The 18,678-nt window shown below is 37.2% G+C and overlaps 1 protein-coding gene across 18 annotated transcripts; it reads left to right on the forward strand.

Annotated features, from left to right (window-relative positions):
• The first annotated feature begins 456 nt into the window (after positions 1-456).
• On the forward strand, positions 457-15,809 carry LOC113683999 (kappa-type opioid receptor). Of its 18 annotated transcripts, none has more exons than XM_027201296.2 (5): positions 555-685; positions 11,585-11,683; positions 12,073-12,136; positions 13,278-13,344; positions 14,265-15,809. In XM_027201296.2, exons 4-5 carry the CDS (start codon positions 13,299-13,301, stop codon positions 15,446-15,448), a joined length of 1,230 nt encoding a protein of 409 aa, XP_027057097.2. In that variant the 5' UTR covers positions 555-685; positions 11,585-11,683; positions 12,073-12,136; positions 13,278-13,298; the 3' UTR covers positions 15,449-15,809. The 18 variants fall into 18 exon arrangements, with proteins under 18 accessions (XP_089053426.1, XP_027057097.2, XP_027057102.2 ...); XM_027201294.2 differs by lacking the exon at positions 555-685 and adding an exon at positions 4,826-4,996; XM_027201292.2 differs by lacking the exon at positions 555-685 and adding an exon at positions 7,480-7,615.
• The last annotated feature ends 2,869 nt before the right edge of the window (positions 15,810-18,678 follow it).

Below are 18,678 nucleotides of genomic sequence, written 5' to 3' on the forward strand. Positions count from 1 at the left end.
GTAGACTATGATTAACTGTCCGCAGATAACCAAAGCCGAGAAATGTCATGAAAACTTCAAAGCCTAAACTTTCTCGGACTACTGGTCTGGCAGTTTTCTTTTGTTGTTGTTGTACTGTCGTTCGATCTCGTCTCGCGGATTAAGGAAAGCAGACGGCTACGTGTCTTTTGAAAGTGTATAGGGCTGGTTCGGATCTTGATTACGACGCGCCCTTCGTTGTCACAGTCTCCTTTGGCTTGAATATCTTGCATATCGAAAAACATTTAGGTCCGAAGTCCATGTAAGCCCATTCGCCGCTTAAAAGCAAAATTGACATTATGTTTCCGACCTTGGAAACAGTTTCCGAAGCGGAAATGATAGTAAGACACATTAACGACACCGACCAACAGTGTACAATATGAAAACGTGAAAAATATTTGCCAACGTAAAAGGATTTCACGTCAAATATCTTTCCACGCGAAATGAAAACGTTGAAAATATTACAAACGAGACATTCTTTCAATTACAATTAAGAGCGACATTTTTTGATGAGAAGAGGAAGGAAACGATTACCTGATGCTACTGTGTGGATTTTGTTCAGTTGAGATGGTCTGCCAAGGGAATAATTTGCAAATATTTCATCGCAGTTAATGCATTGTGTTTCAGGTTTGATATTGTGTTTATCAGCAGTTTCTGAGTTCTGAAGGTGCGTGCTTCTATGAGAATACTATTTATCTTGTTTTTTTTTTTTCTTGTTAACTTTAGTTCTGTTCCTAAAAACGAACTTACAGTTTTCCGATATAGAAGATAACTGTGGGCAAACATACGAGCATACTTTAGCGCTGTGTGGAGGGTTCTTCTAATATATCGAGAGATGCATATAGGCCAAAACAATTCACGTATTACTAACAGCTTATAGTTAACAATGTACTTTTTTTTGTACTATGCGGAATATCGATTGCAAGGTGTTTTACAAGCTAGTACTTATTTTGAAAAAGAAAGTTAATCTGAAAGCGTTCTTGCATTGCCAGCGGCTGAACGGTTTTTTCGTACTTGGTCGGGGTCAGAAGTTTACCACCAATAGCTAATCACTAACAGTGTAATAAATGAGATCGGTTGAGTATATTTATGTTCTCTAAATCTGGTATGGTTTTTGAAAAGAAAGATTTAAATAATTTTCAATTGGGTGTCGAAAGTAATCTCGGATTACGTGGTTTTTCTTTAGTTCGCTCTGTAAATGCTTCATAAAATTTGCGCCACTCTCTTAACCAATCAGACGCAAAACTAAGACCAGTCACGCCTTAGTTATCGTGTTTTCCCTCGCTTTACGCGGTTTGCTCACTTCGCTCTGCCTCCTCATTTGTTCCTTATGATTTTCGCTTGTTCTGATTGGTTGATGCGATAACTTAGGTTTTGATTCTATAACACTCAATCGAGAAGCCCTTTATCACGTGCCACCCGGGCCCAACTTTCAGTCATAATGCGCGAGACCCGTCCAAGTGATGACAAACAGCACGTATTTACTTCAAAATTATTATAAAACAAAATTATTATTTTTCAATACGAGCGTGGAAAGGTTTTTTTTTTCTTCCTTATTTTAAATATTTAACAATCATAAGAAGGATTTCATTCGAAGCGAAAATAGCAAGGTCTCTTTGCAGCGAGTGCTGTATTTATTGATACAACCAACATCTGGAAATTGAAACTGAAAATCAATAAATGAAAATCCGTGACACTTGTCCCATTGCAATACATTTACAATTACTTTCCTCACAACAATAATTTTGAATTCGTGTTTCCTTTAAATTAAAAATGATAGCTTGTGAAGCAAACAAACTTATAAAAGATATGCGATGAATCGAATGGTAATAATTGACGTCAAGAAGTGATTGAAAACTGACAGCTAAAGGACGATCCTGGTTTCTACGTGACAATACTGCTCGGTGATTTTTTTCACAATCATGAAAAGATTTGTCTCATTAAACTGAAAATTCATACTGAAATTTTTTTTTTCGGAAATGTTGATTCCGTTGCTGAATCTTCTTCTCCGCTGCTCTGCTATTGAAAATATATCCTGAACGATAGATATAGATTGTTTTTAGTTTTCGTGTTGTGCTGGACTATCAGCATTCAAAAACGTTTTTGCCCAATTAAGATCGATTAAGATGAAAGTGACCGAACCTCAGAACTTAAAACATAGCTAGACCATAACTAGTTATGCATTGAGGAAGTATTTCATTTTGCAACCTTTATTCTTTCGTGTCATGTACTTTTGTGGGAACAGAAACGGATTATTATTGCGGACCGAAAGAATAGAATACACTACTTCCTCAGTCCTCTCACGTACTAATGTCTTACTTTTATAGCCCTTAGTCTGATTTCACAGGAGCATTCTCACTAGAATCATGTTATTTATACTTATAATCATCCAAATCCCACCATTTAATCTCGTCTCACTTTTATAGTTGAAATAATAAGATATCTGACCACTCAAAGCGGTCGTGCTCGACTCAATTCTATTTCAGTCTTCAAGGAATAAGCGTAAAATTGAAGACAAAGCCCAGAATTCCTAAGATTTTCACATAAGGCACTCGGAAATTTCACAATAGTGATTTTGATTAGTGCAGCTGGGTTGTATATATGCGATAGGAACCGTGCGCGCAATCACTCTGACTGATTTCACTTTATTTTAATGCATTCTGCGGAGCTTGAAGTGTGATTTGAGCATACTTACTGTGATCTGAGCGACAGAGACATTTCATGAAATGTCAGTGATTTTTTTCCAAATCATTTAAAAAAATTGTCTCATTAAACAAAAAACTCAAACTGAAATATTTTTTGATTCATGATTCCGTTGCCGATTTCTTTAACTCTAGGAAAGTGAAAGAAATTTCATGGCATTTATCAGACTTATGGTTCAGTGAAGGGAAAACTTCGGCATTATGGCAAATACGAGTCTATCTTGAGTACCCGAGGCTTCACGACCGAGAAATCGATAAGTGAATAACATTTGTTTCACAATAGTCATGACCGAACAGTTGTGACTGCTGTGACTTCATATAAGTTATTTCCTCTGTTCGTTTGCGTCTTTGTGTTATTTTCTTTGCCACCAAATCAATCGAATGAACACTTCGTCGTTTGTCTACGCCTTGAGCTGCGCTTGGTTCTCTAGTTAAGCTAGGTTTTACGTTAAGTTTTGTTCATAAACGGTATAGTCTTGGCAAGATTTCCTCACAGAAAACAATGGCGAAAGCAATGGATTGTCTTTAGGACAACGACTATATTTTATAATTGTATGGGGTTCTTCGGAAATCGTTCCGTGATCTTCGACAGTTCGACCGTTCTTTTGAGAAAGTTTTTAATCGATTTCTTTGCGCAACGGCTTGCGAAACTCTAAATCGTGGCCATGATTGTGAAGTTGTTTGTGTCAATTTCCAAGAACAGAGCAACGAATCACTGCAACTTTCGTTTATGATCAATTCCAGACGTCCACGATTTGTGCGCGAGAAGTGGCTAATGAGGATTTGTTGCGGCAAATACTGAGCTTCCCGCTGATTTTTCCTTCCTTATCTCTCCCTAAAAAATCGCGCCTGAATCCAACATTAATGGTCACAAGAAAAAAACAAAATGATCACCAACTCTGAAAAAAGCTTTTGATTTTTGAACAAATTCTCCTTGTCAGCTCTTTAAAAAATGTAAGGAGATTATGTATACTGATGCTAGAGTGTAAGGGGTTAATAAATACTTGACTCAAAACTAGCCGCATGATTTTTTCCTCCAAATAGGAAGACCGCAAACTTAATGTACTATATTTGGACCATACAGCCGTTCATTTGCATCTCCAACTCTTCTCAAAAAACTAGTAACGAATTAATGAACAAAAATAGAAATAAGCGGATCCTCTTGCAGAGGAACGCACCGTCAAATGAACTCAATCCGGAATGAATCCTCTCGTAATGACTAACGATACTTTTTGAATTCATCATTCCGCCAGCCTCTCTTGGCGGAGTTAAGGAAAGATTTTTCAAATCTTCCTGATCTGTTTTGAATCTAAAAGTCAAAGAAACGCACCCGTAAAGGGATTCAATTTAATTAAAAGCTATTTTCAATCAATGATCGATCTCCGCAAGATATTTTAGTGGGTATGCAGCTGTTGCAAAAACTCTTCCAAATCACAAAAAAAAAAAAAAAACACAAGTAGACTCCAGCTCCATGATTTGTTTTGGCTTATTACCCATAATTAAAATATATGCTGCAACACTTCCTTCCATTCAATAAAGTTTTTAAAAATAGTTCAATAACTTTGAAATAATTAAGTCACAATACTTTCGTATCAGCAGCAACAAGTATTTCTGAGTCGGGAAGACGATTTTCCCACCTAAGTTACAATTTAGGGGAAATTGGCAATGTTTCATGTACTTTCCTTTCTCGGAAATTTTTGCTTGTTCCAGTGTGAGGATTACATTTGTGAGTTTTTTCCGGAATAAGGCCATTCACTTCCTAGTCAAGCTGTTCATATTGTCCTACATATCTCGGACTTCGCCCAGGTGTCACTGGCTTTTCCCAGGCGTTGTTGAACCTTACTGAGACAAATCTCGTTTCAACAAAAGAGAGAATTCGGAAACACCACAGAGCGGGCATATTTATATAGGGAGAGAGAGGGCTTTATTGGTAGCGGTCTATTAATAGAGATTTGGCTGGTAAACGAACAAAATGAAGAAGCGCACGTGCGCAAACAGCTGAACCCTTACCTTTGACCATATGTCAAAATTAGAAGGTTATTGTTATTTTATTGCGTCATAATGACAAAGTCAATCATGGTACATGTGGATCTTAAAGATAGGAAGAGTTTCAGTTTCAGCTCCCATAACATAGAAGGACGAAGTTTGATCCAATTGACTTTTCCGACCAAGCATTGAACGCGGGCCTATTGTCCAAATGAAAAACATGGAGCAGAGCTTTTTCCCAAGGATATTTTGAAATGAGGTAAAATTCCTCAGTTTTTCCAACCAAGTAGGTGAGTTGATCTCAAGGCTTTACATCACACTTGACGTTTATCGTAAAGAAATTCTAATTCCCATCTTTAAGCTGGGTTACCTAAAATCATCAAGCTTATTTTTATCCAGCGAGGTGCGTGGCAAGTAAGTAGAGAAAACTATTATAGCTACAGGCTGTATTTTGCTCGTTTAGCTTTTTAATGTAGATTATATATAAGCCATATGTGCATCTCTGACATCTGCCGTCAGTAGATATGAACTCTTGTGGATTGGAATGGCATGGATAAGTGGGATTGTTTATAATTAAAACTTTGTCGGACATTGTGACGCCTTTCATGGGCTGAAATTGAGATTTTGGAAGGCTAAAACTGTATTTTCAAATTAGCCCGCTCGCATACTCGCGTGATTGTTCAGACTTTTTCAGGGCTAAGTTTTTCAGGTCTTAATTTTTTCAATGTCCTTCAAAGTAATGATAATAGTGACACAATTTATGTTCTTAGGCAAAGAAACGTTTCGGGCTCTTCTCAGACTTACTTTAAACCTCGCCTAGCAGCTCGGGCTAAAACGACTCTGAGTCGTGTCTAAAATATATCTAAACCCGCGCATTATTATTTTGATGTCCAGCTTGGACTTTCTTGATTTTTCGCCGAGAGTTGCTTATTCTTGGAATGTGTTTATGCAATACTTACATACTCATCTTCTGTCTGAGGTTGCCAGGAGAAGCACTACTTTAAGACTGCAGTCTGCTCTAAAGAATTTTGCTAATTCACACAAATCCGTTTGGTTTGATGACCCGATCACCTAAATTTCTGTCTATTTTCGGATAAAGCTTGAAACCACCTTGATACACTATGGTTAATGCTTGGAAACCCAACTTCTGATCGGATATGGTCAATGATCCTTCTCCGTCAAACCCATAGACCACAAGATATATAGCTTTGTAAGGAGCTCTCCATAAGTCATAATTATCTTCTATACTGCAAATCCTGCGTTATTGAAATAGCTGATCAATTAGGTATCTTTTTGTTAGCTGTATAAACAAAGGTAACTAATCAACCACTGTAAATAGAATGCTTCTAGATGCTTCGAGTGCAGAACAATATGTGGCGATGTGATATAGCAATCAACAAACTTGCACCAAATATTTTCAATAACCTTCGATGATTTCAACGGCTGTCCCTCTCATTTCCACTCTTTAGTCATCTGAAATACCACTTATTTTTCATGTTTACACAAGGAATTAATTAACTAACTGTTACGTCTTCCAGTACATAAGTTCACGCACTCCACCGGAAACCATGTTGCGCTAACTTCACGATAAGTGCGCAACTTGGATTCTTAATACTCAAAGAATATCTCAACAACTACATTGTATTTTTAGAATTTTGATAAGCACCGGACCTCTATGACAGTCACCAGGCAACATACTTGATTTATTATTAATTTCAACTCCCATTACGTGAAAGGACCCCTGATCTGTGATGGTCACCAAGCAACATACTTGATATATTACTTCGCCTCTCCTTGAGCGGAACTCTGCTAAGTGCCTATACAATATGGCTATCGTAAAACAGCGTAGGTGCTTTGCTTCAACATCTGTCACTCCATCTCCATGTATTGCCTTCGTGTGGGGGACGCAAATGTGCTAAAATAATGTAAAACTACTGCTAGTAGTAATCATCAGTCAGTTAGATCTCTATTAGAATAATGTTTTTGATTGAATTTATCGCCCAGAAATATTCAGAGAAAGTGAACTTGTGAGATGCTGATGTTAAGGACTCCTATGAACCTTTGTACAATGCAATTACTGACGATAAAAAGTTCGTTAATTGAAATTAGTCCAGTCCAATGATATCTAATTGTAAAGCACGACTAGATTTTGTTGGAGGTCATCGTTTCAGTATAAGTTACAAAGGACTGCATATTTCGAACTTTCAGCGGGAAAAAGTGTAAATCTCGATTCAAACTTAGAATTCCTGATAGTGATTCAACCTTTGTGACAAGAAACAAAGGCTCTTTTAGATTTTTGTTTCGAGATTTTGCAGATTTATCCATTACCATAAAAATCAGAACCAAGCTACAATGAAAAGTTCAAAACAGGCTATAAAAAATCCGAAGTTATGTGTCTGTGTCGTTTTGACACTACGCACTGCAGCATTTCACTTGATGCTCACACAACCTTTGGACTACAAAGTAAGATTTTGAACCCGTCCAAGACTCCCTTTTTGCTGGAGCTTTCTTTGTTCGTCCTATCGACTGATCTACTAACTGTTAGCAAAAGTACTTTTAAGTTAAAAGGTTCTTTTGTAGTTGTCAACCGCCGTCAGTGAAATCACACCGCGCTTTTATATGACTCACTTAAGGCCAGCCTCAGTTTGGACCATCAATTGAGTCGGTGCTTCAGTTCTCAACATTATGTGCCAAAGAGCATCACCTGTTGTAGTTTCTGTACCATTGTCATAAACTCGGTCATCATTGATAACGCATTAATTGCCTTTTTTAATGCAAACGAGCGCTAGTTTGAAAATTCGGTCCCAATATCAATGATGCCGCCGTCATCGAAGGCATCGTTGATTTAGTAAGAAGAGAAAAGGTTAAAGTGATCTTGCCGAGCTCTCCTGACAAAAAGACAGACTGAGGTATTTTGATTTCTTTCTCTAAGTGACGGTAGCATTGATGTTGCAGAGTACCCGAAGGGGCTTCAAATATCATATATCCCAAAACAAATTATTAAATCCTGTCATGAAAAACAAATGGATCAAGTAATGACTTAGAAAAACTCAAGTAGAAATTGAAAAATCAATCCGCCTGGCATTTTGATTTAATTGCTCCAGGTTGAATGACAATCTTAAGTTTATTACATCCGTCAATAACTTGGGAGAAATACTTTATCCTTTCCAATGTGGCGAAGGAGATTTTTAAAAAAGTAAATATATCCAGGAACTACAAATCTCTTCAAAAGAAATCAAATTATGCGAAAGATTTACAGGCACTGAAAATTTCAAGTAAATAACTCTAACTAAAAGAGAAATGACAGTCTTAGTCGTCTTTATTTACAGACACTTGTGCGATTAAACATTGGCACATGTCTCTTTATCAATATTTCTTTCCTTTTTTGCCAAGCTTAAAATTACATTTGCATTACTGGCCAGCAACATCTGGCTACACTCCTTGAACTCTTGCATGCGAGATCACCAATGAAAGAGATGTATAATTTTTACGTGCTGCTGTAATTTTCCTGTGTATTATGGGATTTCCATTCGGAGAATGGTCCGAAAAGGAGACCAAAATCGAAGAAAAGCAGGAAATCCAGTATATCATTATCTCCTCTAAGCTTACAAAAGAACACTGGATGTAAGGAAATAAGCGAGTACTTGTATCGGTACAGATATCCTAAGGAAATTTGAAAAATAGCAGGATTATTGAATTCTTTTCGAGTTTTTCCCGACCAAAAAGAGACAAAAATCACGAATAGACACTCAGCTATTTTTACTTGGATTCAGTATAAAATCGGGTATGAAAAAATAATAAAAGTAGAAGAATTTCTCGCATTCAATATCGTAAATAGACTAAATATCTTAGTTAAATAGGGTTTCTACATCGGATGTGATAAAGTAAGATAATTGTTTTGTGTTTGAAATTTATTTTTGAAAAAATCGAAATCAGTAATAACTCTGCATTAATGCTTTGGTTAAATAGCCGAGGAAAAAATATCACCGCTCTTTGAACGAAGTATTTCACGTGAAAGTTTATTTTACCAAACACTAAATTAATAATAACTGTGTCCTTCTTTGATGAAATAGAACGATCAAGTCTTAAAAAATGGTAGCGATTCGACAAACAGAGTAAAAAAAAATGTATAATACCTTAAAATTCATCCAGTCAAGAGAAAATTTAGTAGTGCTGTTTCTAACTTATACGCCATGCACACCAAAGCTTTATTCATATTTTCAAGCTGTTTTGTTCAACACGGTTTAAATGTGTCCTTTTCACATAGAAGCTCCTTAAACTTATGCTTTTGGACTTCGGATTTAGTACATTGAAAACACAAGCTATCTACTGGTGACCAATTGCATTTGAAAGCTATGGCAACTTCAGGTTTTCTTTCAGTTCTCTGTCTCTGATTTTCGTTTAGCAAAGCCTGATTTAACTAAACATGTTTTGCTGGTGTGAAAGACGGTTGTAAGCTGCATGCAAACGAAAATTTTGAAACTTGCTAACTATGGCCGCGGTGTTTGTGAGAATCGCTCAGTTGTTGCTTTGGTTGAATTTTTTTAAAGATTAGCGGGATAACTGTTGAGGAAAAAAAATCCACAGTCTTTTGTTGAAAAAAGATTGGTCTTCTGATAGCGATCGATGAAGAATTCAAATGCAAATTGATTCCCACAACATCTTTATAATCAGTTGATAAGAATCATCATATCTATATTGCCGAAAGGTTCTCAAAAAATATATGTAAATCAAGTTATCGATAAGCGAACTCTGTTACGATTGCGTGTGGAAGAAATCAGTTCCAATAAATTCAAATGTAAGTAGTTTTGCTTCATCCAATTTGAATTAATTTAATTTGTTTATATTGCGCTCTACAATTGAAGCTTACTGAACTCTGAAAACGTCCATTTCAGCATCAGTGAATGCAGGGAAGAGTTTTTTTTTATTATCCTCATTAGGGGAGAATGAGTGACAAGAGTATCGTATATGGAGTTTTCTTAGCTTTTTTCTCTTCTGAAGGGCCCACGTCTTGGTTGAAGAGAGTTCGTTATCCGCTTCAACCTGAAATAAAGTGTTTATCGGTGAAAAACGTGACCCAAAGCGCATTGTTTAGATTTCCGCACGTGACACTGCAATAATTTAAGGGTGCTTTGGGAAATGTTTGTTCCTTTGGAGATATCCTTCTCGGCACCGAAGTGGTTTTCTGTTACATATTTCCTTAATCGAGGGAAGATTTTGTTTGTTGAACTGGCAGTATCGGAAACATCTCAGTAACCTTACGTTTCTCAGCTAGAAACCATCAGATTTCTAGGACCAAAACATGCAAAGAAGCATTGTTCGCGGTTGACGGCAAACCACTCAAGAATTAATTTGGTAAATATTATTGCGAAGACAGTTTGATAAGATTGCATAAGCTATTCCATTAGTTTGTCAAAGTGATCATGAGTAAGATATTATCTAAATCGGCAATTTTTGTTTCCTTCCTGGGGATTGTTTTGATCAGTCAGCCAAAGTCTGCGTCAAAGGTAGGAAGTTATGAAGTTTTGATGAACATCTGTTTCATTCATGAAGAAATTGTATCAAAGAAAGAAGCTATAACAGCCCGGGTTTTGGATGAGACCTGATTTGAATAACGCTGTACACGGATTGCTCGGTATTAACGGACAAACGACTGATGTCGGCTTCGTTTTCAGTTGGCACTTATCTTGGTCACGCCTACATGACCATATAATAATTAAATTATAACTTTCGACGAAGGGGTAATCCTACAGCTGATCATCCTAGATTTAGTTTATAACCTCTGTTGTTCTCTCATTTTTCGATGAACAACCTTAAACGAAACATAACAGAAAGCCATCAGGGTATCCGACGCGATATATGGTATTTGACAGGAGTGTTTCCGATCGATTGTTTTCCTTGAATTTGTAATTTGCCAGCTAGGTGAATGATTTTACTAAATTTATGGAGAAAGTGTCGAGTTGGCGATAAAGCTCAGTTCGTGAAGGCAGAGATTTCTTCGGTGGTAATGTACGTAGTTTTCATATGTCTTCGATTATTTGTGCACTAGGAGTAACAGATGCAAAGTCCTTTTCTCAACGTTTACAATAGACACTTTTTGTTATTATTTGGGATAATTTTTTTATTGTCTCGTCTTTTCATCTGGTGCCATCTTCTAATTGTTATTTGTAATCTCGAACCTTCAATTCGTCAAGATTCAAGGCAAATGATACTAGAGACATCTTTCTATCGACGATGCCTGAAGCTCTGCTGACCAACATCAAAGCCACGATAGCTTGCAACTAAGTGAAATCTTTTGAGACTTTGTTTATCAAAACTGAGTTGAAAATATTTTGTCAATGGTGTACAACATTTTGGCGATGTGTTTGTAAAACGCACAACTGGATAGGGCCAATTTTTGGAACAAAGCGAAGATAAACGACAGAGTGACCCGAAGGGCAACCCATATTTTCACTCATGGTAAAACCGATTTAACGTAAAGGAAGCGATTTATGTTAATTCTCAGTGGTTCTTAAAGCGTTTTTCAGCAAAACAATATCCGTTGACACCTTTCATTGACCTTGTTCACCAACAAAAAGTTGATGATGGAGTTTGTTTAGAAAGCAGACTGAATGTGAACGAGAACAGGAGTCATTACTCCTGACGAGAATCATTTCCGAGGCCGTATTTGCTCTTAGTTTCTTTTTCTTGTATTATACCCCATTGTATTCTGTGGATTATATCTAAGTCTTGTAAAGGTAACCTAGATTTTAATGATAATAATAAAAAAAGAAAAATATATTTGTTCTTGACTACTGAGTATTGAAGCCGCCATTCAGGAAGATGTCGGCGACAAAGCTTTGCATGAGAATATCTAACAAATTTTCTTTCTATTCTAGTGTTGCCTGACATGTTCTGAGGTGTGGTCAGATTAAAAGGAGGACTTTCCCGAGCAATTGATTATCATTCTTGTTAATTCGCTGGCTCACTATCAGAAGGTGATGTTGCATCTTTAAATAAGTACTTTGTTGTAGGTTTTGTTTGTCAATTCAATTCTTTATCTTGCAAAACAAGAGTAAGCCCTCTTAAGTCGCGTGCTATCTTCATGCGTGAACTACAAATGTTTTTCCTGGCTTGGGAACAACTCTTGACTAATCAAATTTAAGGAGTTACAGAGTTATGATGTAAAACAATCTTGTCAGCTTTCTTGTAACTCAACCTACCGACTCCAGTCTCAGTCAAGTTTTATTGGAACACTCCACATTCCTATCAATACCAAATTTTGCTTGCATGACACCTTTAATGCGTCTCACCTCTTTTAAGAGGAAAGAAGAGGGAGTTAGAGCTAAAATGTTCAATAATAGCTTCGGCTTTCTTTGTTTACCAGAATATTGGCTCAACGGATGAGGTTCTCAGAACAGCCAATCGGGAAAACAACTTGTTTTGATTTGGTTAGTTCCTAGAAAACTTTTACCTTTCTCATCAAAGTTAAGGATTGCCAATATTAGCCCGATAAGATCGGTCCAATTTAGTAAGCAAACAATTTTAAAATGCACAGTAAGAAGCCCAATATATATATCATGAAACGTCTCAGTTACACCATTCCAATAAAGGTGTCTTAAATTTCTTCTGTTCAAGAGGTTTCATGATAAACCCCCGCAAGATAACTGCAACTATAAACGTCTGGATTACATCAAAAGCAAGATGATATCAGTTAATTTGTTAAAGATATTGATGTGATACATCACGACAACGTAAAGTGATTGAAATTTTCCACGCTCTTGGGACAATTCACATATCCGATCTAATTAACAATATTTCAGGGTCGGCCAGGGTTTTTGGGTATTCGGTATTCAGGGGCGTTTTAAATCGGGTATACGGTATATTGCAGCTTAAATATAGGTATTCAGTATATCACTTTCTTTGAATTTCAGGTATAAAGTATTCAAAGCTTCGATTATTTTTGGGTATATTTGGAGGAATTTGGGGTATTTTGGGGTATTTTGTCGATTTTTTTTCGGGTATATTGGTATTCCACTACCCCCCCTGGCCGACCCTGATATTTATCGATGGCATCGCTAAATGTTGCCACCAGGAAGAAAAAAACAGGTTTCAGCTTGCAACCTGGGGCACATGCTCTCAATACTTGTGTTTTTTTTTTCGTAATAATAATTATTATTTGGCATGAAAACAGTCAGGATGGACATATAAGGTTACAAAAAGGAGCAAACAAAATATTCGAGTGTTATCGTGTACTGAGTGGATGCTATAGCGGTTAAAGTTGGGTTGAAATTTTCGCATTAAATTTGCATTTGTGTCTGTGCGTGTACTGAGTGGATGCTATAACGGTTAAAGTTGGGTTGAAATTTTCGCATTAAATTTTCATTTGTGTCTGTGCCCTTAGAACAATGGGTGGAAAACAGCCTGATTTTCTGCGGTGGCGTTGTTTAGGTTTTGGTTTGTCCCCCGAGATATGAATTGTGCAAAAAAAGCGGAAAAAGAACAGAGACCCAAAGTGGATTAATATTCCCGATCCCTTTGGAAGTCCAGCTCTAGTGCTTTCTCACGGAATTTTTAATGATTTTTTTCTAGGGATAACAAAACTACATCACTATGATGGACGAAAACTCTTCTTTCAACGATACAAACTTGACAACAGGTTTGTTCTAGACTACATCAAATATACATCATTACTGGTAAACCTTGGCGCGACTGTGCGCGAAGTTAAAAATACAAAAACGCAGCAAATAACAAGAAAAGACAAGATACATTCATTTTAACCGAATTTAAATCGAAAGCGTTATCGTAAAGGAAGGTTATGTTGGTTCTGGGCTGTTATTCTACCCTTTCATAGATTTCCAAAACATTTTCAAGACTTTGGTGGGGAGTATCTGTGCGCCCGTAGCCTCTAAGTGTATCGTGGCCTCTCTTAGCGACAATGTAAAAGGCAAATACTAGAGTCCGTTTTAAATGTTCAAATTTGACTCTCTCTCTATCACAACGCTATTTAAATAGCTAAAGGTAACTCCTCTTTATACAAAAGTCCACAGGGAAAGCGAAGAGCGACTGATCAATTGTTTGTGCTTTTAATGACCTTACAGTTGATATGAACAGAACTGAAAACATGTTTTTGAGATTAAAAAGTGAGGGATAGCAAAACCTCCCTCTTTCTTCAAAACGACTATTGCGCTACGTTTTACTTACTAAATACCTGAAACAGGCCAAGGTGATTGCTCCATCGCAATTTGAGTCTATTTTAAGGCTGGAATCTCGGCTAGGTTTCCAGAGCCTTCCCATAATGAAATCCATCTCTTTATCATTATCTTTTTATTAAGATTAAGTTAGTTGAATCATTTAAGTACCTTAAGTTAACATCTTGTTAGCAGGCCTTTCACCAGCAATGGCCCCAGTCTAATATATTAATTAGGTCACTTACTATCACGAGGAAGTAACGTAGACGTTGCCCATCAGATTTTCTCTGTTTGACAGTTCCTGCATTGCTACAGCAGTCAATGAGGCAGTTTATTTTCTTTCGGTGTTGTTCACGTTCGAGAAGACATGTATCTCTTTCGTTTTCAGAGGGCCCATACAGACTCCATGATGGATCAATGTCTGACAGTTTGATGATCCTGATAACAACGCTTTATGCAATAACTTTCGTCATTGGATTCATTGGAAACTCCCTCGGACTCTACATCATCTGCAAGAAATGCGGCATCAAAGCAGCCACTCACTTACTAATCGCCAACCTCGCTTGCTCCAATTTGCTCATTGTCTTCATAGTAATTCCTACGTCAGTATCTTTCTTGTACAACGGGCACTATTGGCTCTCGGGGATTTCAGGCACTGTCACTTGCAAGATCTCTCAATATTTATTTGTATTTCCCATTGCTACGTCCATTCTGACTATACTGGTGGTATCTATAGATCGGTTCTTCGCCGTCTGTCATCCCATGAGAGGACAGCTGTTTCGAAAGCCCAAAAAGATGACAGCCACAATTTGGATTTGTGCGGCCATAGTTACTAGCCCAATAATAGTAATATTCAAAGTGACCCCTTTCCCCTCTTCAGAAATAAAATGGTCGTGTAGTCAATATTTTGGACAAGATCCGCAGCTGGCAGATACTCTCTCTAAAGTATACTATGCTTCGCTATTTGCTTTACTTTACTTGCTGCCGCTTCTTATCATAACTGTACTTTACACGATCATTGGCTACAAACTGTATAATCGGAGCATTCCTGGAATGTCCCGTTCGCCAACTTTTAGAGACAGAGTGGAAAGATCAAAGCGCAAGGTTGCCAAGGTGATGGTAATGATCGTCACTGCTTTTGCAATTTGCTGGTTTCCAGCCCACGCCGTTCACTACTACGTCACTTTTCAAAAAGAAGCCGTTTCGAGAATACCACCTTATGCGATTTCTTTACTTCTATGGATTTCGCACTCAAACAGCGCAATAGACCCATTCTTGTACATATTACTCAGCCATAACTTTCAAAGGGAGTTCCGCAAAATTATTAATCAGTGCAATTTTCGCTTTGAAAGGCGTTTATCAAGGATTTCATACACCCTCTCCAGAAGAAACGTCCATGCAAATCGCACTGGGTCGATTGCGTGGTCATTTAGGAGATCTAACTCACACAAGGTTGAAAGGTACACTATTCGCGAAAATCCAATCGGTGAAGGGCGAGATTTGAACATGCGCAACGGATTGCTGAACGAACATCACCCACTTCAGCAAAACGTACAAGACCATGCGCCGTAATAGTTAAGTCATCACGGTATAATTTCTCCAGCACAAGGCCTGCCTCACCCTTGCGACGGTGTTGTAATGTAACGTACTTAATTGCCCTCTAACTGGATGATATAATTGTCACTGGCGGTGAGATGTTCTACGCACTATTTAACCTTACTGATGTCTTTTAAACAAAATTAATAATAGAATTTTAAATAAGTCTATCCCATTAGGAGAGTTAGACAAATAAAGAAACGGCTGAGTACCATTGGATTTAAGAGTATCATCGTTTTAGCGCTTTTCTGTTGCCCTGGTATAGAAACTTGCAATCGTAATTCAAGTGTAGAGCTCGTAAATCATTAAATAAACTGAATTTACTTAGCCAAAAAAACCGTGAACTTATATTTCCCTTTTGAGACAAGTTAATTTAGAACAAGATCAAACTAAGGGGAAGAATGATCTAGCCTGAGAAACAATCAAGGAGATTTACTCAAGCGCTGAACTATTTGAAGTCGGCGGTACACGGCCATGCGAGTATGAAGAACATTGATAAACTGAAATTAGGAGTATTGTCGAAATTCTTTATCAAATACATGGTATCGAGCTTTCTGGAACATTGAGCTTTCTTAACCCCTAGAGCAGAGTTTTATCGTTCGTTAACCCTTCTACTCCCATGAGTGACTGAGACAGAATTTCTCCCAGAAAATATCAAACAGACAAGTGATGAGAATCGTAATAATATCAATAACAATCAGGGAAACATTAATTGATCCAATACTAAATTCTCCGAGCTAACATCATAAGAATTCTATGGCAGACAATAAGGAGAATTACTACTTAGATCTTGGGAGTGAAAAGGTTCAATGATTACATTATCGTTAATTGGCCCTTGACCAGAGCAACGTTAGTCGAGTGATTTACTTGCGGTTAGTTAAATATAACTACTCTCCACAATCGCCAAGCAAATCTGAACCCTACACAGTATCTACATGTAGAGCACAGTTTTTTAGGAGAGGCTTTCTTTTGAGAAGGCAAATGTAATGCGAGGAAAGGTCAAATCAAGCCCGTCGTCCAGGCTCTTTTTATTTTAGCAACTTGGGTTTTACAGAGGAAACAAGTTCTGAGTCTGAGAAATGAATACTTTATTTGTAAACGATTTTCGTTTTGTTACCCGACGTAACAAGTACTGAATGAAGACCGTTTGCATAACATATGACTCGTACATAGGATCATTAAAAAAGAAAAAAATGTTAAACACATTTGAAACCAACTTCAATAAACAGTCTCAAGTATAATACACTGCAACAAAGGGGGTAAGTTTGTTGAGAAACTATGGTGCTACATCGTTACGTATTAACAGATAAATTGGTTTTTATCAACCGAGTTGATAATGTAGATTGGCCACAGTAAAAAGAGTTTCAAGAGCTGACATTTCAAACATTAGCTCTTCTTCAGAGTGAATCAGTTGGACAGCAGTTTTCAAAGGGGATGAAAAACCAAGACCGAATTATTTATAACAAAAATAAAAGTGAACATCATCATTAACCAATAGAAACTCAGGGTGGAAACGGGTAACTGCTTGAGGAAAGTCGCCATTGGCTTCAGTTTTGATTCTGGTTGGTAAAGGGGTGACGCAGGATTTCTAGACAAATCGCAGAGCAATGTAGAGTAACACCAAAAAGATCCTGGATAATTTGCAATTACTTCATGAGCATGCGTTAGATATGACTTGATAAATAGCCAACGAGGTGCGTAGCATCGAGTTGGCTATAAATGTTCCATTAATTACCATGAAATCCTAAACGTTTGAATATTTGAAGCGTTTTCAGCTCCGCAATAGTCGGCGAAATGCATTTCCATATAAGGTGGCTCGGAATATGAGCTAATAACCTGAGTTGAGTGAACCAATCAGAACATTTGGAGTTGAAAGTTGAATAACCGATACTCAACTGAAAATTTCTATGTTCGTCGATCGCAAAATACAAATAACTGAAGTCTAAATTTACCAAGGCTAAAAACTTAGAAAACTTTCAACGGTTAAGACATTTTGGACTATTTTGTGTGACGAGATCACTTAACGCCTACTGTGCGACTTCGCACCGTGCATGTTACAGTTTTTGTCCTCCACGTTGTTGTTACACAGTATACTTAGACCCAGTGCAGCGCATAGTGACCCCTCCTGATAACTTTGCTACAAGGCCAAATATCCTGATAATAACATGTGATTGGACGTTATAACCTAAACCCAGTCTCAACCAGCCTCGTTCACAAAGTTTAGATTCTTGGTTGAGATAAACAGAAATTTAACTTGTGATAAATTGTGTTTTCCCCTTCTTAAAAATCAAAAACGGAGTTAACACCATTAAAATCTTACTAGTATGTATGGAGCACAGCGATTGTTGGTCAGCCAACTAACCCTTTAATCACTGGACCGTTGGATAATTGACACAAAAACGCCGGGAAACCATCAATCGTATAATCAACAAGTTTATTTGAAGGAATTATTCGATCTGAAACATACAGTTAAGCAATGTAATTATGAAACATTCGAGTATTTACAACAACGATTATAAAAGTGGATAATAAACCGACAGTACAAGCTAAACTGACTGAAACTAACTTCTGTCGCCGGTTTCCCGTTAAATTGATCATTCGGTGTAACTTCAATAAAACTGGTTAGGAAACACGTGTAAGAACTGAACTGAACTGAAAGCTAATGAACTTGATATGCGAAACGACTAAAAGTGTAAATTACAAGCTAAACTAATTGAAACTTACTTCTGTCGCCGGTTTCCCGTTAAATTGATCATTTGGTGTAACTTCTATTAAACTGGTTAGCAAACACGTGTAACAAACTAAACTGAACTGAAAGCTAATGAACTTGATATATGAAACGACTAAAAGTGTCAATTACTTTGTTTGAAATCATTGTCAATCATTAATAATATTTTGTCACCGTAACAATCACTAAGAGTTATAATCATCCAATATTTCCCAACAGTATCACCATTGAATCAAGCAGCAAGGTCACGAGAATAAAGGAAATGATCGCGAATTCAAAAATCTCTTGATCGTTTGACAAATTCTCCTTGTAAGTACCACAGGAAATGTAACGAGTATGGAGAATTTGCATACTGATGTTGAGGTGCGAAGGGTTAAAAGGAAATAAGAAAGAAGAAAATTTAGACGGACTGAATTCATCTTATCCATCTTTAACTCCACTGAATCGCGTAGGTGTTATAGCTTTGAGATCGCGCGAT

This window comes from Pocillopora damicornis, chromosome 2 (assembly GCF_964200805.1).
Source record: "Pocillopora damicornis chromosome 2, jaPocDami1.2, whole genome shotgun sequence".
Classification (NCBI taxonomy): Eukaryota; Metazoa; Cnidaria; class Anthozoa; order Scleractinia; family Pocilloporidae; genus Pocillopora; species Pocillopora damicornis.

Coding starts and splice junctions, on each gene's coding strand:
- LOC113683999 (XM_089197300.1), top strand. CDS start 13,299: ATGATGGACGAAAACTCTTCTTTCAACGATACAAACTTGACAACAG. Junction 13,345..14,264: donor CGATACAAACTTGACAACAG/GTTTGTTCTAGA, acceptor TTTCGTTTTCAG/AGGGCCCATACAGACTCCAT.